Source organism: Humulus lupulus, chromosome X (genome assembly GCF_963169125.1).
Source record: "Humulus lupulus chromosome X, drHumLupu1.1, whole genome shotgun sequence".
Lineage (NCBI taxonomy): Eukaryota > Viridiplantae > Streptophyta > Magnoliopsida > Rosales > Cannabaceae > Humulus > Humulus lupulus.
This window is the reverse complement of record NC_084802.1, coordinates 72,612,042-72,637,956: the sequence shown is the minus strand read 5'-3', so window position 1 is coordinate 72,637,956 and position 25,915 is coordinate 72,612,042. Positions and strand designations below refer to the sequence as shown.

General features: G+C 34.7%; 2 protein-coding genes across 2 annotated transcripts; both read right to left on the bottom strand.

Moving 5' to 3' along the window:
• Positions 1 to 7,446: 7,446 nt before the first annotated feature.
• LOC133805948 (ATP-dependent 6-phosphofructokinase 5, chloroplastic-like) lies at positions 7,447 to 9,868 on the bottom strand. The gene is made up of 5 exons (XM_062244096.1): positions 9,857 to 9,868; positions 8,467 to 8,541; positions 7,884 to 8,024; positions 7,634 to 7,750; positions 7,447 to 7,561 (listed from the first exon to the last, which is right to left on the bottom strand). The coding sequence occupies exons 1-5, from the start codon at positions 9,866 to 9,868 to the stop codon at positions 7,457 to 7,459; spliced, it is 450 nt and encodes a 149-aa protein (XP_062100080.1). The 3' UTR covers positions 7,447 to 7,456.
• An 825-nt stretch (positions 9,869 to 10,693) lies between these two features.
• On the bottom strand, positions 10,694 to 11,798 carry LOC133805947 (probable plastidic glucose transporter 2). The gene is made up of 4 exons (XM_062244095.1): positions 11,756 to 11,798; positions 11,347 to 11,369; positions 11,127 to 11,239; positions 10,694 to 11,045 (listed from the first exon to the last, which is right to left on the bottom strand). The coding sequence occupies exons 1-4, from the start codon at positions 11,796 to 11,798 to the stop codon at positions 10,838 to 10,840; spliced, it is 387 nt and encodes a 128-aa protein (XP_062100079.1). The 3' UTR covers positions 10,694 to 10,837.
• Positions 11,799 to 25,915: the final 14,117 nt, after the last annotated feature.

The window sequence follows — 25,915 nt, the reverse complement described above, 5'->3', positions numbered from 1 at the left end:
TCGTGACCATGTCAGTGGTCAGAAAGTACTCCAGATGGTGCATCCCCATGTTCGAGATATAAGTGGTGTCAGTCATGAAAGTGCGACCTGTTTCCTGGTGATAGAAGTGGAAAAACCCCGTGTTTTCCTGGTTGGGGTTAGATTTTAGGTCGAACAGGTAATTGACCCCATGTAGCGTGGGGACGGGCCATTTCTTATGGCTATAGAGGATATTGAGTGCAGCAAGCATTCTATATCTGTTAGGAGTTATTTGAAAAGGAGCGACCCCGAAGTAATTGGCCACTGCCTAGAAGAAGGGAGGAAGAGTCAGGATCGCTCCTACCTCGATGTGATATCTCGACCAGGCGCTGAAATCGCCTCCAGGCAAGTTCGCCCATTGGTCTTTGGTGGGTTGGACTAAGGTCACCCCAGGAAGTCCATATTTTTTAATGTAATTAGCGATCATCCTAATCGTAACTCGACTAAAAGGGGCGACATACCATTCAACGTCTGGTTGAACGACGTTTAGAGGCTGAGCGCGAGTTTGAATGTTAGGGTCAAGGATATTTCTTTTCCGACCACTTGTCGAGGGAATTCCAGCCTGAGGAGCAGGCTGATTTGAAGGGTTGGAAGGTTTCTTTTTCTAGGCAGTGGATTTTACTCTACCCATGGCTGGAAGGTTTGACTGAGGTTTATTGGGTGGGGTTCGAGAAAAAGGAATTTCTGGTATCAACAACGATGGTTGCTCCTCGTCTTCAAGTAATTGGGCAAGCAAGTCATCGTCGATAGGCCTTTCACCTCCCCACGGATCTTGCATGAAAAGCTGCGAACAGAGAAAGGGGGAGGTGAGAACGTAAAGCCTAAAAATCTATGTCGAGAGTTAGAATAACGTTGCTTGCGTATAAAAGTTAAGCTTTTATACGGCTAGCAACATTCTAGCAAAAACACTAAGTTTTATACGAGCAGTTTGAAAAACAGATTGAAAAGTGGAAGTAAAAAAAAATTCGGGAAAAAAGCTTTTTCGAATCCGAAGGGGCGGGAGAAACCCAATTTTTCAACTAGCCTAAAAATTGAATTTTTACTTTGATTTTATGCCCTAAATCTACAATCTCGACTACCAAAGTGTCTCCTAACTCCTATCATATGTTACTTCACTACCCTATCAAGCATCTATTGATATACACACAATCCCCATAACAGTTTCAGCCAAGAGCATGCAAAGGTTCAAAAATAAAAATAAGCACAAAAAACAGTTTTGCATGGCAACTCAAACGTCTAAGAAGTTCGTGAAACTTACTTAGATGAAGAATAAAGTCTGAACACGAAAGCTTTCGAGCGTCCGAATGTGAGTTCATGGGAATTTCTAGGCTCTGAAGACGGAAGTTCTTCGAAGTTCTTCGAGAGGAGATGGCAAGTGAAAAGTAAAAAGTAAAAAATGTGGATTTGGGGTATTACTTATAGTGACTGCGACACGGTAGAAGAAGTAATCATGAATTACCTTTCTAAAAGCATGGGGAAGTGTAATGGCCGTCAGACAAGTTATTGGGAAACCGAAAAGAAGCACGGGCGGCTCTGACAGATTTTGTGGGGTATTCGAAGGGTCAGTTTCCTAAGTTTACTTATTGTTGGTCGCAATAAATAAACTTGGGGGGCAAATGTTTACCCAAAAAACGGCTGCTGATGACGTGGCAAGGATTTCTCCCACGTGGTGGAAGTGCTGTTCGACTATCGACTAGAAGCACATCACTTCGTCAGGCTTAATTATTAGATACGACCAGTCTGGCCGTATAGTTTGTTTTATTTACTTCTAAAGTTATAATCTTATAATAATTGCATTGAATATTTCCTCATTATTACCTTGATATGCGGTTATTAAGGAAAGATATGGCCCGTTGGCCCGTGTAACCCTCCTTGGGCCTATAAATATACATGAAATAGCTCAAGGAAGGGACTTTTTGATCCCTTAATCTTTTTGCTAAGATAGAGAGAGAAAGAGAGCTATAGTGCAATTATCCATCGTTTCATTGTATTTCTTCCAAGGTTTGTGAAACTCAAGAACCCTAGTTCTTTGATTACGGCTTTGAGATTCAATATTAATAATAGCACTAAGTGGACGTAGGTCATTACCATTCTTTGGGGTCGAACCACTATAAATCCTTGGTGTTTTATTATTTTCCATTGGATTACATTCTTAATTGTCGTTTTATCTTTGGTCATACATTTGACTCCGTGTCGTTGGCCAAATCAAGGGTCAACAAATATGCACATTTTCTGGTTTTAACTCTGTTTCCTTGGATTTATCGACCACACTAGCCAGAAATGTCGAACACCTATGTTGTATCATATTTTGTGCTTCCAGTGCCAATATTATGGTTGTACAAAAACTCACTACCTCTCCTTTAAAAGAAAGATTTCCCCTTCTACTGGTCTAAACTCCACGGTCTTCTTCCGACAGTCAATCGTCACCCCATGTTTGGATAACCAATCCATGACAAGTATGGCATCATAGTCTGGTCTATTTAGTTTTATAAGGTCTGCCGGGCACTCCCTGCCCTCTATTGTTATAGGTGCTGAATGTAACCACCTAGTTGACAACATCATGTCTCTTGACGTTAACATTGTACTAAAACTATGTTCAAACAGTTTATAAGGCATACCCAACTTATCAATCACATTCATGGAAATATAAGAGTGAGTTTCTCTAGAATCAATAAGGACTCTACACATCATACTAGAAATAGGGAGCTAACCTATGACTATGGTGTTACTATTGGCTGCTTCATTATGGGTTAAAGCAAAAACCCATGCTGGCACTAGGTTGCTGTTACTATTCTGTCCCGCTTTCCATTGTGGGCAATCCTTTCTTAGATGTCATGCCTGACCGCACTTGTAACATTTGTTGGTGTCGTCCTAACATTAAACTATAAGTCGTCTTGAGCATTTAGGACAGTTGGGGTCTTCAACTTTATTGCTTTGGTGATTCCCACGGTTTCAATCATTATTACGACTGTTACGGTTGCTGTGATTTCCATTTGGAGCAGCAACCTTGGGCCTTTTTTCAGTGCCACTATTTTGACCCTATTAGGCCTTCTCTTGTTACTCTCTTGAAAGACTTTACTCTTAGTAGCCTCTCTCCTTGCAACACTGTCCTTCCAAATACAACTCTTCATGTACTCAGTGTCTAAAGCTTTGTCCAGAATCTCAGCATAGCTAACTAGCTCTGTACTGGTCATTTTGACATCCCTGGCAATCATAGGCTTCAATCCCCTTATGAATCCTTGAACACTCATGACTTTTGTTGAGACTATCTCATGTGCAAACCTTGTGAGTCTGTCAAACTTCTAGGAATACTCTGTGACTGGAATACTACCTTGTGTCGGTGTCACAAACTCATTAACTCTAGATGTTAGTACTGTAGCATTGTAGTACTTTTTGCTGAAAACTTGTACAAAGTCAGCCAAGATCATGGTGTCTAAAGTTTGTGTCTTCTTAACCATGTCCCACCAAATTCTAGTATCCTTCTTTAGGATTGCTAATTATCTTGCTTTCCTTGGAAATCCTTAGTCTGTACTAGTAGCCTTTGTCTTATTTTGTCATGTCGCAACTCATTACTTATCCTCATTGTTGCATCAGTTCGTAGCTTGTCATTGTCCTCTATGTTGAACTATGTTATCGTGGATTTACTCGCCTCTCCGCCTCCTTAGTCTCCATTTACTCTATTGAGGTTTTGCTGTTGTTTGCTACTAAATATTGTGTCCACTTTGTGTGCTCCTCTGCTACTAAACATATCTATCTAGTTAACAACATCACCTCACAAGATAATGTCACGGAGTAAACTCCCTAACCTATGTATTTATTTATAATCACGTCGCAAAGCTTATGTGTCATTTGATCTTGATAGTGTCCAGTTATATTATCATTGACGTATTCCATTATTCGCTTTACTTGAAACTTGATAGTGTCATACTTGCGATTTCCTATGATGCATCTCATCCATTAAATACTTTCATTCACAACAAACATCTTTCGGGGAGCTGATAACCACTCATCTCCATCGTTTACATCATCTTTATGAACCCTAGAGATCACACTGATCTCATCGAGAAGTTTCCTTCTAGAAGTCCTAATTACTAGAGGCATACTTTCTACACAGCAATTACAAAACTACAAAATTTAAAAGCAGAAAGAACACGATAACATATAGAACAAACACTTACGATGCAATGAGGTGAAATTTTCCCATCCTTAATGTGTATGGGGAGGACCCTTGGAAACATGGACGACCTGGCTCTGATACCATTTGTAAAATGCCCTAAACTACTACTTTGCAAAACATCTCCATACACATAAAATTATAGAGGAAACCCACTTAACATATGAAATCTAGTGGGGCCTTGATAAAACATGCAAGTTGGGCCCAATAGTTCAAAATAAAAATAAGAGTACTTATGCAACGTTTAAAATAAATAAAGTTTAAGTCCCACTGATAGTTTTTAAATTTATGTCCATAACATCATTCTTTAAAATCTGGCGTTTAAGTTGATCGTTTATTCGTCCATAGGATACCCCCACGCCATACACACTTTGATGTCGGAACTTCTCACATCACCACGCATGCTAAAGAGAAACCCTATTTATTACCTGAAAGGGAAAGTAAGGGGGTGAGCTAAAAGCTCAGTAAGAAAGTACAAACAACATACAAAGAAAAACACAACAAAAGCATACTCATATCGTAAGTCTCATACAACATCATATCCATACATTGTCATACATCATACTTAAACGTCATCATCATACATCATACATAAACATTATCATCATTCATCATCATTATACATCATACATCATCAACATATTCAAACATCATCATCACATCATACATCTTTAGCATTTTCAAGCATCAACATCATAGACATCATCATCACATCCTTGTGAACATGGCCCCCTCTCATGTCCATGTTACATCTTGAGGTAAACAGGAGGCTCTGGTCCATGAATAACCTCGGTGCGTCCGCCCTATGAGTTACATCTTTATATCCTTAGTAACTCGGGTTACGTATTATATCCTTAGTAACCCCTTTGTTGTGTCGCGTTCAACACGCTAACAACCATTTATTTTTCACACAGCATACAAAACACATGCAATCCAATCATATCAACACAAAGGAAATACATTATTTATCAAATCCATCATATCATCTTATAATAGCATTTCATACTTCATATCACATATTAGATCATCATACGTAGCATATCTTAATCCTCATACAAATCAACCATAACATTTCACAGTATAAATAAAAAAAATATTATATCTAACTTCCTTACCTTAGGTCCGAGCAAAGCAAAAATGGAACAAACTTCGCAACGAGCCTATAATCATAATCAAATAGTACTCTTTAGCATCACATGAGATTTCTTGTACCCAACACATATACCCCATGTGTACATGGGCTATGCACACATGTTGCAACCTATACATATTTTCTCAAACATGCACATTTTTCACATAGAACCACAAAAGAATAATGCCAATTCTGTTACTTATCCATGCATGGTTTTCAAGTAAAAATTATATGGTTGAATAATAGGCATATATTTGAACGTAAAAATGCATTTGCATGCGACATGCATACGTGGGAGCATTGTTAAAAAGTGACGTTAAAAACGATAATTCCTAGATACTTATTTCTTACTTTTTCAATTAAAATTCAGCAACACGGTTCCTTTACTATTATTTGTTTCTTTAGATCTCAAAGTTTGATTAAACCATTTAATACATTATTTTTACTTCATAAAAATAATTCATTTAGCTTTTTTTATTTCCTCATAAAATAATAATTCCATTTATTCTTTTAAATTGCATAAAAAAATAACATAATATGTAGTCATTTAGAAATACTCATTAAATTTCTTGTTTCCTTTAGAAAAATATAACCTCACTACAAGAAAAAATGCTTTTAATAACACCGAAAATGTGTTATCAAAACATACGATAACACTTTCTGATGTGTTAAGACCGACTATGTTATCGTAGGTCAGGGTACTTTACATAACACTTTATTAGTGTTATACAGATGTATTATTGTACTGTCAATGATAACACACTTTCTGTGTTATTTTAATATATAGATAAGTGTTTAATTATGTTATTTATAGTCGATTATATAACACATTTCAATACTTATAAATTTGTGTTATACTACACTTTAGTATAACACTTTTTTTGTGTTATACTACACTTTAGTATAACACATTATTTATGTTATATAATGAAGTATGCATAACAAAATTCTTTACTTATAAAAAGTGTTATTATAATAGATATTATAACACATTTTTTGTATTATTTTAATATTTAGATAAGTTTAAATTCTCATTATATATTCATTTATATAACACTAATTTATTCTATTATATTTTTATTTTTTATTTATATAATTAAAATTAGCTTTCTAATATATACTAGCATCATCAAATAAACTTGATTTTCAAATAACAAAAAGTAAAAACATTCAACATTGTATTAACAATCCACAAATTAGTTTAAAATATTCAACACTGTCATCAACAACAAAATGTTCTTTAAGTATTCAAGTATTCTTAAATATTCAACATATTGAAAAGTTACTATAACAAGAAACTTGGAGAGTATTGTCTACTATAACATCCTCCAACTCTCACTCTTGCTTTGGCTCGTTCTCTCCATTTCCCATTCCAACTGTTTCATATAGCTTCACAGTTTTTGCATAGGAAATAAGCAACCACAAAAGTCTTTTTTAAAAAATACTTTAAGAAACTATGCTACAAAAAAAAAAGTTATGCAAAATAATACAACTTCACATATATTCCTAATGGAATTCCTCTAGACTGTTGTAAGAGTGAACTTTAGAATTGAGTGCTCTATATGTCAAAAACTCTTAAAAGATTACACTATGTATATAAATAGATTCAACAAGGGGAAAGGAGTAATTTAGCAGCATTGGACTGGGCTTAAATTTATATATAGGATATGTAGAATGTGGTTTCACAAATTCTCAATCTCATGCTTCTTTGGCCTAACCACATCATATATCTGAAATAATTGTTGCTTTAGGCCTTTTCCAAAATATGAAAGGAAATATTTGAACAACTATTAGTAAGCTGGAAAAACAAGTTAACAAGCAAAAATGTGTTAAACTAAAAACAGTGACTCTTCCCAGGCCAATCATAACAAAACACTCAACATGCTATCAAAATTTAATGATCCAACTGTATCTTCAAAACCATTGATGTAACATACCTAACTTAGATCCTTAGAAAGATAAACATCAATTTGTTGTTTCTTTTTAGCTAGTTGAATCTCAACATATGGCTGGCATTTTGTTTTTGGAGGGGTTTCATAATATTTAGATCCAGAAGGAAAAAAAAATATACTAGTTCCAATCAGTTGATCATGTTTCAACTAGTGAAAAACGGATGTTATACTGTGACTAACCTACCCTGCTCCCTCAGCAACACAGACCACTGCTGATCCTTTTGTCTCAATGAGGTATTTCAGATGCCGCAAAACACCATGAGGACCATGTAAATGGAAAGGTACCTTAAATGTATAAAACCAGTATCAGTACAGAATCTCAAAAATAACTAACCAATTAGTAAGTGTCACAAATACCTCTGGTATCAAGCATATATCGATTTGTCCACTAGCCAGGGATGCATGCATAGCAATAAATCCACTGCTACGACCCATCAACTTTACAATTCCTATACCATGGTATGCACTATGTGCCTGTAATAAGGATTGAGAAGTTAACAAAGACTGTTTTTCCCACTGAATTCTTTAACAATTATATTATAATGCATGAAACTTAAGCAATCAAAATGAAATCGAACAAATCACAAAATATAATGAAAATTTGTACCTCGATGTAAGCTGAATTAATGGCTCGTTGTGCTTCCTCAACAGCAGTGTCAAACCCAAAAGTTTTGTCCATCAGCAAAATATCATTGTCTATAGTTTTGGGGACCCCAACAACAGCCACCTTTACCCCTCTTCTATAGCACTGAAATGAAAATAGGAAAAGTAGGATATGAGACCTAAATAGAAATGGCAGGCAAGGTCGAGGCAAGATAAAGGGAAACAGCTTACAAATGCAGCAATCAAGTAAAAGTAGTTAAACATATCCAATAAGATGATTCTAGTGGCACGGTCATCTATATGGCAGTAAAGTGCTTTCTAATTTATACGAAAACATGAACATATAAACATGGTAATGAATCCTAAACTAAAAGCAAAATGAATTCAAGTCATCAGGAATGCATCAACTTTTAATTCTTGAGACAGCACTTTACATCTACAAATTTAGAACAACTTGTACCAAAGCAATTTATATCCCAAAAGATTTCTGCTTTAAGTAATCTGTTCAAAAGTGACCTTAGTTATGAATGCATGCCAGATAATGAGATAAGAAACACAGGAATGTAAACAGATACACGCATAACTACCTCTTTGTGAATTACATTTGCCCCAGCATGAGTTCCGTTCCCACCCAGCACAAAAAGCATGTTGATTCCTCTTTCCTGATATCAAATTAATAAATGTTTTCAGGTCAGCACAAAACTATAAGTTGCTTACTAGCCAGGTCAGTCAACTAAAGGCTACTGTATTAACATGTGGCACAATATATGTAGTCTAAGCTAAACCCATGATATTCCTCCACGAGAAAATAGTTTATTGACAAAGTTATACATATTCTTATTCATTTCCATTTATAAAAATAATATGACCATATTAACAAGGAAAGCATCTCAGAAGATTAGAACCAAAGTTATGTATATATATATATATATAATATAATATCATTTCTTCTCAACAATGCAAGAATAAGCAACAAGTTTTGCTATTCTATTGATATGAATCATGATTTTTTAAATACCATTTAGCAGAGGTTTATTATAGTATTAGTTTAATATATATACATACATATACATATATGGTGTGTCATTAAAAGGGTTTTTTTAATACCTTGGTGATGGTAGGGCGCCATTTTGTGAGTGACCTTATGCAAAGTGATGCAGCAAAGGCAAGTCTTTTCAGCTGAGTAATATCATAGGCCCCTCCCAGCTTTGGATCAATCAGTTTTCAATTTCTCCTCGTTTCAATATTAATTTGGCCTGTTCAATTCATAATTAACAATTATTAAATTCAGTTCAATTACATGTGCTAAAATATTTTGTTACCAAGACTAAGCAAAGTCTAACACCAAGAGAAAACTCCAATATTAGACATTTACCAAAAAAATATGGCAAATTGGTAATATAATAAATCAAGTGGCAACTTTTTCATTGTATAATCATAAGGAAAAAATGGGACTTTCTTTAATTACCCAAGTGTGTAAGCTCTGGTGAGAACCATCTATAATATGTCTCTAGTGTTTACTTGTATCACAGCAACACCATTGAAAACGTTTGTAAGATAAAATACAAATAAATTAAGCTAAAACCACTCACACAATATCAATAGCCAAGAACAAGAAAATTACAACTAATCAACTAACAGAGAATAAAATTTAGTCAACTTAAAACTAACAAATACAACTACTGTTATATATAATAAATATACCTTAACTATACATTATTATTTGGAGACACATTAAAAATGAGAGAATAATGAGAAATTGATTCTTATTATTGAAAATGAACCCAAGTGATGAGTACAATTAGGTTAGCCAATTAGCTTTATTTATAATCTGGCTAGCCGATCAGGAGAATTCAATCAAGATAAGCTCAAAAACAATTACAGGTCTTACATGAGCTCAAGAACAAGTGAAGAAGCTCCCCCGCCACCGTTGGATATGGCACCAACCCCGTACTTTCCCTTTTTATGTCTCAATACCTGCAACAACATTATTCTTATTTCAGAAATTCCAAGTAAAATATATCAGAGAGAGCATAGTTACCAATGTCTCTTTTATTCCACAGCTAAACTCTCAACAGAAATTTAAAAGAATAAATGAATAAAAGTGAATGGTAATGAGACGGACTGAAATAATTCAACACATGTAACCTTGTATCTAGAAACAAATTATACCTGTCAAGTTCACAATCCTTATGAAGACATTTGCAAGACTTGATGGTATTCCCACTTTCTTAAAAACAGTCGAAGAGAAATAAAACACAGCATTTATACCAGATAGCTGTTGTAAAGCAAATAGGGTTGACCCAATAAAATCAACTGCAAAAGGAATGCGTGAATAATAAAGAACTTTCGGAGAAGGAACAAAGAAAACAGATGAACGGAAGTGTAGCATTACAGATTTTGAAAACAAGGAAAAGAAGGATACATATTCTTATATAAAATAGATGAATGGAAGCTTAGAATTATAAATTTCACAAACAAATGAAATTACCAATCATACAAGACAGTATCTTATCTATACCTCTAAAATGAGGACCAGATAACAATTCTTAAATCTTAACAGAATCTATGTCATCTCCTCTGTCTAACTTGGCCAGCTCTGTCATTGCTACTTTGACATGTCCTACTCCAAAAAGCTTCTCAAATTCAACTTCCGCTTCTGCAGCTTTTCCTTGCTATCAAATAAAATAATAGTGAGAATGCTATAGGATGTTTCAATAGAGCCGCTGACATAATTTTCAGATTATGCAAAACACGTATTTTTTTAACTAATTTTATGTGTTTTTTGTATTATGTCTACATAGTAGAAAAATAAGTCGCTTTCATGTATGTTCTGTTTAAGAATAGGAAAAAAGATACGATAGACAAAAGGAGAAGGTCTCAGCCAAAGTGAGAAAAATCCCAGGAAATTTATCATTGTTCAAAAAAGAGATGAAATGGATACATAACCAAATGGAACTAACTCTCCTCGTGAAAATAAAAACATAATAAAAAAAGTCTGAAGACCATCTTCTTTTTGCTAGTCAAACATAAAGCTGTTATCTTCTGTGCAAAAGATGAATGCATGCAAACCTTATACAGCCAAGAAGGACTTTCTGCACAGAAAATCATGGCAAGAGCAAGTATTGTAGCTGGAATTGTAGATACCCAAAAACAAATGTGCCACCTGAGAAAATAAACTATAATGTACTTTCAAACAATTAAATATATAAAACCAGAAACAGGAAGATCTGGAATTCATTCTTACCAGCCAGCAATATCTTTGACAGGGATTCCAACTAAAAGAGCCCCCATGATCCCAAGGCATGTAGCAATTTGGATTAAGCTTCCATAAGTACCCCTAACAAAAGCAGGTGAAACCTGCCAACGATAAACATTGGAAAAATTGGATGAGATAAAACTACACCTTTGAGATAGTGGAAAAACACACGCCAACACCTGCGAGAAAGATTTAATGGTCCTCATACCTCAGTTACATAGAGAGCTATTCCTGCACATTTTTTAAACTATTTCTTTAGAATGGAAGTCTTCAACTGAAGAGTATCAATTATAAGAAATGGATGAAAGAGAGAAATATAACTACTGAGAGCACTTCTATATTTATTTATTTATTTTTTATAAAAAAAAACATATACTAAACTTGTGTTTAAATATGAAAAGGCCACTAGGAAATTAATTGATGCAAACACATATAAAAAGCTCAAAACTTGACAAACTAAAATCTGTGTATTATACAAAATCAATTTATTAATAATGAATTTTTCCCCCTTTTAAATGTAATAGGCTAAATTGACCGATTGGTCAAATTGTTCACTACGTCGTGTGTCAAATCTTAAACACAGTCAGTGAGCTTATAGATGAAAAGCAAAAAACTACTGCATTTCTTCCCACAAACGAAGGGAGAAAATGAGGATATCATAGCTACATCGTAGGAGTATCAAGGAATGTACCCACCACCGTAGAGTAACAAGTGCACATATATGATATATCATAAAGAAATAGTTTCAGAAATGTACAGGAATAGATTCTCAAACCACTATGGTCTTAAGAATAATGTTTGTTAAGTGCTCAATCAGAATGAAATGATTTTGATAGTAGTTGCTTTATGGAACAATTACATGATTCACATCACCTCATAGCAGCACCAATAATCATAGGCAGTGCACACAGCTAAAATGCCCTACGACGCCCAAGTCCATCAGTAATCCAACCACTGAACAAAGATCCAATAAAGGCTCCACCCAGACATGTACTCACCACCAGACCTGTACATGAAAAATTAAAATGTTATAGAAGAGGAAGCAGACTTCAAATTAAAAGTTGGAGAGCGCACCCAAAGGGGGGAAAACGAAGAGGATGAATAATGCATCTCACCTTCTGCCAATGTATTACCACTGAAACCAAGGTCAACAGAGATGCTTTCAAGTGGTTCATTTACTACTCTGCACATCATAAGCATGGAAAGAGAACGCATGTCATTAGTGCAATTTCTTTCTTATATATGAAGGGTCGTGCAAATAACAGAGTGAGCGATTATATAGCAATTTCTTTCTTATATATGAAGGGTCATTGCATACTCTATAAATTCCTCTTGAAGACACAAATGTACAATTCCTCTTGTATCAACTAAACTCCCTAAAGCATTCTAATACTTACCAAACATAATACTTTTTTTAAATCTATTAGATTTTAGTGTTGTTATTAACACAATAACAAGTTAACTAAATCTTTGTTAAGACAATTATTAACATAACAAACCAACAAAATTATAGTTTGAAGGGCACCATCAAACCATTTTTCGAACCGAAAGATGCACATTTACACAATCCACCAGTTTGATGCAATTTATTTTACAATAACCACTGTCAAACATACTTAATAAATTAAACATGTTTACAATTAAAGTGTAAATAAAAGCTGCTCAAACGAATGGTTTCTCTTCAATGATTTTAATTGCTAGTGCAGGATACTTGCGTTAAAGTTTCTGAACAACAAGCCTAAAATGAATAAACTGCTTAAGTTGCACAAGACAAAACATGAATGAAGAAACCTAACCTCAACAGAGCATTGTCTATCAAAGATAGTTAGAGCACATGTTTAGACTCTTCATAAGAAATATCATCAAAGAATTCCATTAAGTAACAAGGCACCAGCCAAATTGAAATCATATTTAAACAACTATTTACTAGTAATACTTAAATTAATAAGATGCTTTGAGACTTGAATACTTAGCTCATAGATATTTAATTACTGGATATGCCATTAGCCAAGTTGATGAACCAGAACAAGTAAAAACATAGTCTAGTTGATTAAATACAAAACTTTTCTCTAAACCAAACTACTGGTCAACATAGATTTGTGGAATTAATTTCTCGTTTATGAACCAATGACGGGAGTAAAACTAGAATTCATGTAAATAACAGTTGTTAAAGCTTACGAGCTGTTTTCATGACCAGATGTGCTCTGAAAGTAATTGCTGATAAAAAAAAAAAAAAGTTAAAAGACACAAATATATTGAATTTTGAAATGCTTATGGTTCAATGAATATGGAAATAAATGAAAGAAAGGAAGGAAGGAACTCTTACAAATGATCTTGACAAGTTGATGGTTTAGATATCTCCGAAAAGTTATTGTAAGATATATCTATGTTCCTGAACACAGTAAGAAACTTCATCATTAGCTAAATATTTTTAAGTGACTTTGTTTTCATATTGGCACAATTATCTTCTTTGTTACATCTTCTGTTTATTAGGATAATATATCAAAAAAAATTATTTTCAACAGTTAAAGAGTGAGCTTAGAGTTGGGGTTTGTAGGTCATCATTCTTCTTGGTAATTTTGTTCTGGTTTACACATTTTTATAAAACATAGCATTGGTAACTTACATGGGTGCATCTCCGAATATGTTCCTCCACGCTGGAATAGGCCCACTGAGTAAGTTACTTGTTAAATATCTATTCAATGTGCAACACCATAGCATAAGAGAAGTTTAATTATAAAGAAAAGAGTAATAAAAAAAGGGACCAATGAAGTTTGAGTTACTTACATATAAAAAGGTAATATTTGAAAAGTTGGAAGTGGCCGTTCTAGTTTATTAAAGCTAAGATCCCTGCAAAATAAAGATCTTAGATGTATTTTAAATTCACTAAAAATTAAGTGTTTAAATTCCAAGGAAATGCTATACAGGAATAGAAAATTTGACAAGAGAATAATCGAACAATTACAAGACATCTAGCCTTCTCAAATAAAGAATATATTCAGAGATATTTCCTCTTAAATTACAGCTCCTCATTGTCCTGCAATTTCAAACATGGTCCAATAATTTAAAAAATAATCAAATATTAGGTTGAGTTCCATCACAAAATTTTATGTATATATGGAGCTTACAACTTAGAAAGGTCTGTCATTTTACTCAAGTCGGGAAAATCTGATGAGTTCTCCCCATTTAAGTCAGTTATACTTCTGCAAAGATTGCCTCATCACAAACGAAGTTAGCAAGCATATATATTAATATCTAAAGGAGACAGAAAAGTAGATAATGAAAAAGAACTTACAACTCTCTTAAGTATGCCAAGGTAGAAATACTAGGAGGAATTGGCCCACTGAAACCACTTGCTTCCATCTCTCTATGGAGAGTAGCATGTAAAATCAATGTAAATTGCTCATAAATTTTGAAAACCAACAAAGAGATCAGTAACTCTTACACATAATGAAGTTGTTTCCAATTGCCAAACTCAGGCATCCTTCCTGAGAAGTAGTTACTAGTGATGCTACTGCAATGGAAAACATGAGTCACCAAGATTAACATGACGATTGTTGAACCAAAATATGTTGGCTCATTTGAGCTATGAAGTTATAGTGCACATTGTCACTTACAGCGTGTATAAGTTGGAGAGATTGGTGAAAGACAGAGAGAACTGTCCAGTGAGATTGTTTGCATTTAAATTCCTGCAGCCACACCATGTCAGTTATATAAGACTAAATTAGTTAATGTCATTTCTACTACTTTTTTACTAGATGTGATGAAAAGGTTAGGGATTCTCACAAATAATCCAAGTTTACCAATTTCCCAAGCTCAGAGGGAATAGTTTCAGAAAACAAGTTGCTCTCCATGCTCCTGAATTTGTGAGTTTATTATAATTAGAAAATCACATGAGTTTAAAAGAGAGAAATTAAATGGGATAAGAAAGAGCATACAATAATCTGAGAGTGGTTATGTTTCCTAATTCGGCAGGGATTGGCCCTGATAAATTGTTCACGTCAATAATCCTGCATGCCCACATATGTTCAAACAATCAATTACTACAGGCCTTTTACAGCTTAATGTTGAATAATGGTTGGGATAAATGGACCCAAGTAAACAGTTCTATAAAGTCTCTAAAACTTACACGAGAGACAGACCACAACTATTTTCCGTTTGGTTGCCAAGAAAACAAAACGAAAGAGGGGAGAAAGAAAGAAAGAAAAATGTAACAGTATGCATAAAACTCCATTTCACATATATAAACTGACTCAAAACATGAAACAAAATCTCATTTACCTCAAATGAGCTGTTAATTCTACAATTCTCACACACACAATCACCCAATAATTCTCTTCAAGTTTCTCGGCAACCAAACAGGAAAAGAATTGAAAGCTCAAACTGTAGAAAAAACAATGAAATCAAAGGCATACCTGTATGAATTCCAACAAAACAAACGAAGCACCGGAACATGAAAAGCAGCGAAATGCAATCTCAACGAGGTAAGAAAGAAGAGAGGAGGTGAATTACAGAGGTGACGAAACGCAAAAACCCTAAAAGGCAGAGCAAAACTGAAAGCAGTGGTGAAAGAAGAACAATTCAAAAGCACACAATAATAATAAAGCGATGGAAAGAAGAACAATTCGGTGTCGTCGTTCGCCTCTGGTGTCGTGTGAGGGCTTGGGCCGGAGTGGTCGAAAATTCGACGGGTCTGGTGGGAGAAAGAGATCTGAGAGAGAGAAGAGAGAATGATGAGGAAAAAGGAGAAAGAATTGAAGGGAATGAATTGGGTCTCTCGGGTCTCACAAATGAAAAAAAAAAAAGCTAAGTGTGGCGGGATGGTGGAATTATTACCGCCCTTTTTTCATAAAGTGGCCCAATATTTTCCTCTTGCATAACACTTTTTGATTAGTATTATATTCGTGTGTTATGGAAATGGGTATTTGGTGTAGTTCCTTTCTAAATTAATAAAAATTACATGATTAAAATGATAATTCATAATTTTAAGGTGTGGGAAAAATATATTTTCACTTATATTATTTGAGGCTTAAATTATGTAGGTGAAAGCTACTTTAATTTTAAACAAAATAATTATTTTAACTTATTACACCCACATTATTTATCTCATTTAAAAGACATTTTTAATTTTAATAAAAAATTCCAGCAACTAATATTTCATTCAAAATCACAAACTTAGATAAAAAAAAATCACATTTTTTTTCTTCACAAAAATCAGCATGTGTTAATTTGATAAATCTCCATTTAAATGTGAAATAAAACACCCTTTTATTTACATAAAAATCAAACTATCATTAGAGACATCACATGAGCATTTAAAACATTGTTTCACCAATTTTACTCACCAATTAAAAAAAAATCAGCAAGCATAATGAACATGGAATTCATCTTTAATTCATGCTTTTCAAAAGAACTCAAACCATAACCTTCATGTATCACTAAATTATCATTTATAAAAGAACCAAGATTAATTCTCAATTTAACCAATTACCCTAGCATGTTTCTAATGAGTATAGGTGACACAAAACAAAAAATAACACAACATGCATCAAAAATCAAATCATAGCTTTCAAAGGAGATTGAATCCTAGTGTGCTTGCTATTCAAAATATCAAACACAAACATGCATTCATCATAGCAACATTATTTTGAAAAAATACTAGAACCCTAGATCATGCCTATGCCGAAACCACATCACCAAAATCCATAAACAATTCAATCACTACTAGAAATATAGGCTTTTACTTCGTTTTTTACACATAGAATATAAAAAAACTGAAGTAAAAGCCTTTCAATGAGTTTTTACTTCGCTTTTGGGAATGGTAGTACATAAAAAAAGACTCTTACTTCGGTTTCTTAAAAAAACGAACTTAAAATAGAAAATAGACAAGGGTCATGTTTGGTTTGCACACTATATTGGGATTTTTACTTCGGTTTTTATGAAAAAACCGAAGTGAAAAGTGGAGCAAACCAAATGTGGCCCTGAAGGCTTTTACTTTGGTTCTTATATAAAAACCGAAGTAGAAAGGGTACTCTCTACTTCGGTTCTTATACAAAAACCGAAGTAGAAAGATACTTTCTACTTCGGTTTTTGTATAAGAACTGAAGTAAAAGAGTTTTAATACCCTTAATATATAGCTCCCGCCCCTCATTCGTCTCTCTGAAGCAAAAATCTCAAACGCCAAACCCAGAAAACCTCCATTGTTGTCGTACTCCCACGAGGGTTACACTAAATATACCCTTTTTTTATGTTCTTTTTACCATTTGAAACCATTTTTCTTACTTAAAAACAGAAATATTAGTTCCATTTTTATTTTTGAGGGAGAAAATAAAGACTTTGGGTGTGGGTATTTTTAGGGTTCGAAAATGGGTATTGTTATTGGACTTTGACTGGTTTTCTTACATTAAAATAAGTTCTTGAGCTTCAAAAAAGGTATGAATCACTAAATCTTTGTTTGTATGATTTTTTTTATTTTCTATATTATTTTCATATTTTTTTTCTTATAGATATAATGTGTTTATTATATATAGGTTTTAGAGTTGCTAATATTGATTTAGAGGTTATTTTGAGCATCAAAGAAGGTTTGTTACCTTAAAAAACTTTGTTTGCGTTAATTTTTTTTATATTATTCCGAATTTAATACTTATTTTTTAGTATATTTGTGTTATATTTTTTTTATATATTTTGTTATTTTATATAATGTTATTAATTATATATATATATATTAGTAAAATTTAATAATTGTTGTGACTTGCTATTTAAATTTCTAAACATAGCTTCAATAGGTAATGTTGTTGCCAATGTTAGAACTTGAAATGTTTGGATTATTAGTGACATTTTTATTTTATTTTTTATAACTAGCTAGCTTGATATGTTGTTTGATGATTATGTAACTAGTTTAATTAATTATGTAATTGAATTTTATTTGTTTTTGTTTAAGCTTTTTAGTAGGGTTGTTGATTTAGTTGACAATTTGGTATTGATTTTGGGTGACTTCAAGAGTAATATTGGAGGTAAGTAATCTTTAAATTTTATTTATTACTATTGCAATATTTATTTATAAAATTAGAGTTAAATCATGCATGTTTTACTTTAATGAAGTAGGTTCTGGGAAATTTGTTGTTGGCAGTGATATAAGGATGGAATTATGTATGTTGATTTTGTGTTTGTTTGTGTTGAATTTATATATAACTATAAAATTGGTATATGCTACAAAAACAAAGGAAACTCTGCCAATTTTTTATAGATTTTATTAATTGTTTTCCTTTTTCAATTCGCACACTATGTCGAGATATTTTGTGCGTTATTTACAGGTTTTTAAATTTTTGGAGATGTTAAAATGCAGTTGTTATGCTGCCGAAATTTTGTTAGACTTAGGAAAATTTAATAATCAAACTTCAATCATGTTTGATGTCCTAGAAAAAAGAACTAGGAGTGGAAGATGTAGATGGATATGAAATTTGGATAAGAGCGCGAGAAACGAAGAAGACTCTTGTAGAAGATAATTTGGACAACAAAATTGAACAAAGAGTTGTAAGTGTTTTAAAGCAAAGTAGGAATTTTTTTTAAGTGTTGTTACAAGTTACTAATTTAATCTATCATTGGTTTGTTTCGTAGAATGAATTAAATGACAAAGTTACTAGTAGTCAAATTGTCGCCAAGGGTCGGGAGGACATCTTGCCAATCCAACAAGAATAGTTAAGCCGATTGATGACTTAAATTTATTAGTAAGACTATTTTGTTTATACATACCTTTAGTTTTATGTGAATGTATATATAAATGTTTAGGCTATTTTACTTAATTACAATTATGTGAATGTATATATGAATGATTAGGTTATTCTACTTAACAATTATGTGAATGTATAAATATTTAATTTTATAAGAATTTTAATTCTAAGTGTATAAATTTTGTAATTTTTATTTCTGTTATAAATTAAATGAAAATAAACCAATTCCAATTGTAAAAATATATATAACTATAAATTCATATAATTAGACTCTTTAAAAAAAATTAGGGCAAAAAATATATATATATATAAAAATACAATTGGGCCATTTAAAAATAATTAGAAATAATTATTAAAAAAAAAGGGGGAGGCTTTCTACTTCAGTTATTATGTAAAAACCGAAGTAGAAAGTGGGGATTCTACTTCGGTTTTTACATAATAACCGAAGTAGAAAGTGGGGATTCTACTTCGGTTGTTATGTAAAAACCGAAGTAGAAACCCCACTTTCTACTTTGGTTTTTACATAATAACCGAAGTAGAAAGTGCCCTACAAGGAAGCGTACCCCACTTTCTACTTCGGTTATTATGTAAAAACCGAAGTAGAATCCCCACTTTCTACTTCGGCTTTTACATAATACCCGAAGTAGAAAGCCTATTTTTTACTTCAGTTTTTAACTACTTTTTACTTCGCTCCGAACTACTATGGTTGCGAATTTTAGCAAAAACCGAAGTAAATCCAGCTTAAAAACCGAAGTAAAAGCCTTTTTTTCTTGTTGTGAATGATGAAATCAAACAAAAATAGCGTACATGATCTAGACTTTGGAGATGAAATAAGAACATCAACACATGCATAACATGAAACCCTATCATGCTTTTCTATAAACATCAACCAATCAAGAAAGGAAAAATATAACAACAAACTTTCCATTACCTCCTGATAGTAAACACCAGATTGATCAATCCTTGATAACCTAGGGATATTTGAAATACACCACAATGAAAATAATATCTTAGAATTAAGAAGAAGAGGGCTTAGACTTAGAGGATTCAAAAATCAACACAAGAACACACGTACCCCAAATCCGAATCCTTCTTTTTTTCTCCTTCTCATTCTTTCTCTTCTTTCTTTCTCTAAATGGGTGACCAAAGGTTTTCAAAGATGGTAGAAAAGGGCTTAAGGACCTATTTATAGGTGATGTCTTGGTTTTTCTAAAATAATAAAAGTTAATTTCTTATAAATTTATTTAATTCCACAACCTAATTAATTAAATAAATATATTTTAATTTACCCAAAAAGGCAACTGCAATTTACCACTCCCCCTTTCCTTCCTTGGCTTTCTACACTAATAAGGAAAAAAGTAATTTTCGTAGCTCTAAGGTCCTGCGACTTGGGACTGGGTTTTGACCCATTTCTGTTGTATTTTAGGAAAAATACTATTTCATAATAAATGTTGATAATTTCCCTAGCTTTCTAACGGTGGTAGCAGCTGTGTTTAAATTGGATATCCACAGCCCAAGTTATATCCATTTTACTGAGGCTGGGTCCAGAGTTACGGGAATTCAAGAATGACAACTCTATCCCTTCTCAACATTTATTTCCCATTTTTTTTTCGTGTGAACACAAGCCTTCTAGAGCCTTCTCTCTTTATTTCCCTTTATTTTTATTTATATTTTTTTTTCTAAAAAAAATAAATCTAATAAAAGGAAAATAATAAAATGTGTAGAAAATCTATTGCATGCACACCATGAAATCATGCACATGCACACACACAATCACTAAGGTGCATCTCTACTTACCATGCACCTTGGTACATTCAATCAAAACTCATTTTATTCACAAATTAAATTAATAAATAAATAAATAAAACAATTAAATTCACACAATTTCTACCAAACAATTCTAACAATGAAAAATAATAATTCATAACACTTAACAATTAAATAAAATAAAGTACAAAATTAATAATTAAAAAAGATTTGGTGCGCTACACAAACTATGGAAAATTATGTGTTTATGTGATATTTATGTGTATCATTTTATGATTATGTGAGTTATATTATGATATGACTTGATATGCATGTGGGCCCATTTCTTATCAAAAGGGAAATTTTCGTAATTTGGCTCATTATGGGCATATTAGGCATATATGTAATATATGTGTGAGACCACATTATTATGTAGATATATTTAGGTTACTCGGCACGAGGCGATCCTAGGGAGCAAGTTAGTGGGAAAGTCACAAAGGGACCAATACTTGACTTGGGGTTAGTCAAGGAGTATTTTGAGTATTTAGTACATTACCGGGATATTGGGTAATGTGAATGAATATTTGTGGATATATTTGGAGTTAGTGAGATCAGGAGGGAATTCTGGGAGTTTTGACTATTTTACCCTCAGCGACGTTTTTGGGACCCCAAGCCTTGGGTTTTACTTAAGGTTACTTGAGCTCGAAGTAACCTGACAGAAATAGATATACTTTCAAACACTTTTCTCTCTCTCCCATTATCTCATTTTACGTCGTTAGCATTTTTTAAGGAGACTCGAGTTTTAGGGCTCGGATTCAAGCAAGGTTAAAGTCATAACGATTCTAGGGACGATTAAAAGCTTGATCGTCGGAGGATTTAGCAGGAAAACGACATAATTATAGGTAATTTAAGCTTTGAATTTCTGAGTTTCCATATTCTTAAGTTTCTTGAGTTTTGATTTGGATTTCACGGTTCTGTGAGTCTTTGATCTATTGGAACCGCGTGTTTTGTAGCCTAGGAGGTTCTAGGGATGTTGTGTGATTGAATAGTGAGTTTGGTACGAATTTGGGGTGATTTTTTAGAGGATTTTGGGACAAGAAAACTGAGTTCGGAGGGTTGCGTCGTGGCCCTATTCTTAGGTGTCGCGGCCCTCATGAACTCAGGCATCTGGTGGTTTCTTGAAGTTGGATAGCGTCGTGGCCCTGGTCCTGAGTGATTTAGGGCTGGGCTCTCTGGTTGTGAGAGCCACAACTCTAAATGGTGGAGCGTCGTGACACTAATAGGGTGCACTGCGGTGCAAAATGGCTATTTTTGGCCAATGGAGGTTTTGAGTGCGAGAACTCAAACCTTACGGCTCGAGATCGATCCTACTATCCGGTTAGTAGAATTTCATGTCCGAAAGGCTAGGATTTGGTTCAGAAGCCTGTGTTTTCTCGTTATTGATGGAATTATATACTTTGTTGTGACTAGGTTATTGCTAGGGACTCGGGATCAAGATTATGCTCGAGGATCGTTCTTATTTTTCATTATACTTGGACCTGAGGTAAGAAAACTTTGCGCAATATGTGATGTACATGATTAAGGCTTGGCTTAAATGTTGAATACAGATTTGATTAGGGCTTGGACCCTTGTAAATGTGCATGATTATGATTATGCATGCGAATTATTGATTGAGCATGTTGAGTGCTCTGTATACGGAAATTTTTTATGCGATGAATGCCTATTAGCATTGTATAATTGGAAAAAGGCTTGGCTTATCAACCAAGGACAAAAATAGTGCTGATCGAAAAGCATTGACTTATCAGTCAAGGACCTTAATAGCGATGGTGGAACAACACATAGAGCGCTGATCGATATGGTTAGATCTAATCAGGAGCGCATCATATGCTTGTTCGATGCAATGGTCATGGGAAAATAAAGTGCCACGTACGCTGGGCTAGCTCCAAGGCTGGTTATTCAAAGGATAGAGCAATGGGCCCCGGGGTGTCTTATTAGTCTCATATCCTAGGGTTGGGCCCCAATGTGGTTTATTAATCATGTAACTTGGGAAACGGGCCCCGATATGATGCAGTTTATCATTTATTTAGGGCATTTGATCCCATAGGACATTTTAGTCATTTATATGAATGGTATGCATGCATAGTAGGGTTATTACTGCTAAGCATGCTTATTATGGTTTGACTATGTATTATTAACTCCTTGTGAGCATGTTTAAGTATTCTTGCTGGGCCTTGACTCACGGGTGCTATGTGGTGCAGGTAAGGGGAAAGGAAAGTTGGACATCCCAAGAGTTAGAGAGCTTAGGTGGCGACATGTACATATGTGGCCGCTTGACCACCATGACCAAGGTTTTTTAGAGGAACTAGGGTTAAACCCTATTTTTCCCGCTTAGGTCGGCGGGTTACAACTTTTGAGTTGTAATGAACTTTTTGGAACTGTAAACAACTTTGTAAACGTTTATTATGGGATCCCATGTACAACTTAACATTTTAATGAAATATCCATCCTTTTGATCAAAATTTTTAACCTTGGACTGTTAATTACATTTAGATGCATGTTTATGGCTCAATGACTCGTTTAGTGAGTTAAGCACTATTTAAAATACATAGTGTAATGTTCTTGGATAACCAAAGCATTACAATTTGGTATCAGAGTGTGCCAAGGTTAAGGGTTCTTGAAGACAGGCTGGGCATGTACACTCACCACTTAAGACAAGCTCAACTCAGGGTTCAGTAACTATTTATGTGGTTATGTGTTTAATTGCTTAAATAGGATATAAATGTCGTATCTACATGCCTTACTAGCTAGCATGAGATATTCTGATAGGGCCTGGCCCTTGACTGTTGCATGATGTAAAAGGATTTGCTTATTAGCATTGATATTGCTTGTGAATGCAAAGGAACTGCTCATTAGCATTATTATATGGACATGTAGGTCAGGATACACTCATTAGCGTGGTCATAGATACATGTATGCCACAAAATGTTTATTAACAATGGTATGTGGTTATGAATTCCAAAAAATGGTTATTAGCATTGTTAATTGTCATGAATATTAGGAAGTGCTCATTAGCACCAAACTTGGATATGAATATGAATCGACATGCTTATTAGCATGACTGTGGAATGTAAATGATTTTATGCTTTGTCTTGGACTGTGAGGCGGCAAGAGGTTTAGTTATCACTACCTAACTAACTGAATTGATTATTGTAGCAAGGTATAAGCTTGGAAGTATGCTTCCAAGGCAGATAAAATCATCAACTGGCATCAGAGCCAGAATGACAGACAAGGTCAGGATAATGATTAGGGTCAGACCCCTCCGCCAGCTCCTAAGAACTGGCTACAAGTGCTTGCTGATTTGCAAGCCAGGGTGTTGAGGCAGAAAGAAGAAATTTGTTTCCTGAGACAGCAAAGTTCATGTAGGGAACATCTTTCCAGAGGCACCACCTGTAATGGTGCCAACAGTTGAGCAGCTACTAGAGGCTGGGAACAAATGGGAACCTCTTTATGAAAGGTTTAGAAAACAGTGCCCTCCGGTCTTTGAGGGTAGTGTAGATCTGGCTAAGGCTGAACAGTGGATGAGCATGGTTACCACCATCCTAGATTTTATGAGGGTGGCCTATTCCACATGCATGTTTTGGAAGGATGCATGAATTTGGTGCAAGGTGATATCCTAGACATGAAATGTTAATGCCCTGGATTGGGAAGAGTTTAGAACTCTGTTTAATGAAAAGTATTATAATGAGTCCACTAGGGCTGCAAAAGCTGAAGAGTTCAACAAGTTACTTCAGGGTAACTCATCAGTGACCGAGTATGCCTTGAAGTTTGATAGATTGAAAAAGTTTGTCAGGAAACTAGTGCCCACTGATGGGACCAGAAGGGAGAGGTTCCTCCAGGGGCTACAACCTATGATATCCCGGGATGTTCGTATTACCACTGTGTCAAGAGTGACTACTTACGCACAGGTGGTTGAGAAGGCTCTCACAGCTGAGAGCGCAAAGAACAAAATCTAGTGTGAGAACATGGCCAAGAGAGACATTAGGAGGATGGGACCTCCATGTATGAGTTCAGGTAGGGGGCGGGGGCCCTAATGATTAGAAAAGGAAGCTCCTGATGTCTTTCTAGCTCCAGGCCCTGCTAGGAGACCACGTGATATTATAACAGGCCGCCAGGGTGGCAATAAGGGCTGGAGGAATTTTCCAGAGTGCTCCAGATGCAAGAGGTGCCATATAGGAGAGTGTCGGTCAAAGGTCTGCTTTTTGTGTGGGATAGTGGGACACTTGAATAAAGATTGTCTGAAGGCAAGAAAGCAAGAACCAAGAAAGGCCGACAGCTCGACCCCAGCTTAAGCGTTCGCATTGACACAGGCATAAGCTGAGGCTTGTCCCTCGGTAGTCACAGGTCAGTTTTTTAATGCTGGAAACCCTTATAATGTTTTGATTGATTCTGGTGCTACACATTCTTTTGTTGCTAGTAGAATTATTGATAGATTGTGTAGACCATGTGATTATTATGTTGTGGGGTTCGAGACCTTTTTACCTACTGGGGAGTTAGCAGTATTTAGGAGATGGGTCAGATCATTGCCAGTGACAATGGAGGGCAGAGAGTTGTCAGTTGATTTGATAGAGTTGGTTATGACCGACTTTGATATGATTCTGGGCATGCACTTGTTAGTGAAGTATGGGGAAACCATAGATTGTAGAAGGAAAATGGTAACCTTTGAGCCTGAAGGTGAGGATCCTTATGTATTTGTTGGCACTGTGCATGGACCTCGTGTACCTATGATATCTGTATTGAGGGCTAGAGGTCTATTGCAAAGTGGTTGCTTAGGATTCTTAGCCATTGTGGTAGAGACCACTCAGGTCATGCCAGTGGGACCAGAGGAGACTAGATTAGTCTGTGAGTTTCTGGATGTGTTTCTATAGGATTTACCAAGGTTTCCACCACACAGAGAGATTAAATTTTTTATTGAACTGACACTAGGGACATAGCCAGTGTCTAGGGCACCTTACCGAATGGCCCCAGCAGAGTTAAAGGAATTAAAGGTACAGCTGCAGAAGCTGTTAGACTTGGGTTTTATTAGACCTAGTTTCTCACCATAGGGTGCACGAATCCTGTTTGTAAAGAAGAAAGATGGTTCTCTGATGATGTGTATTGACTGCAGAGAACTGAACAAGTTGATAATTAAGAACAAGTATCCTTTGCCAAGGATAGATGATCCATTTGATTAGTTGCAGGGTGGGATGGTATTCTCAAAGATAAGTCTTCGATCTGGTTATCACCAGCTGAGGATCAAGGAGG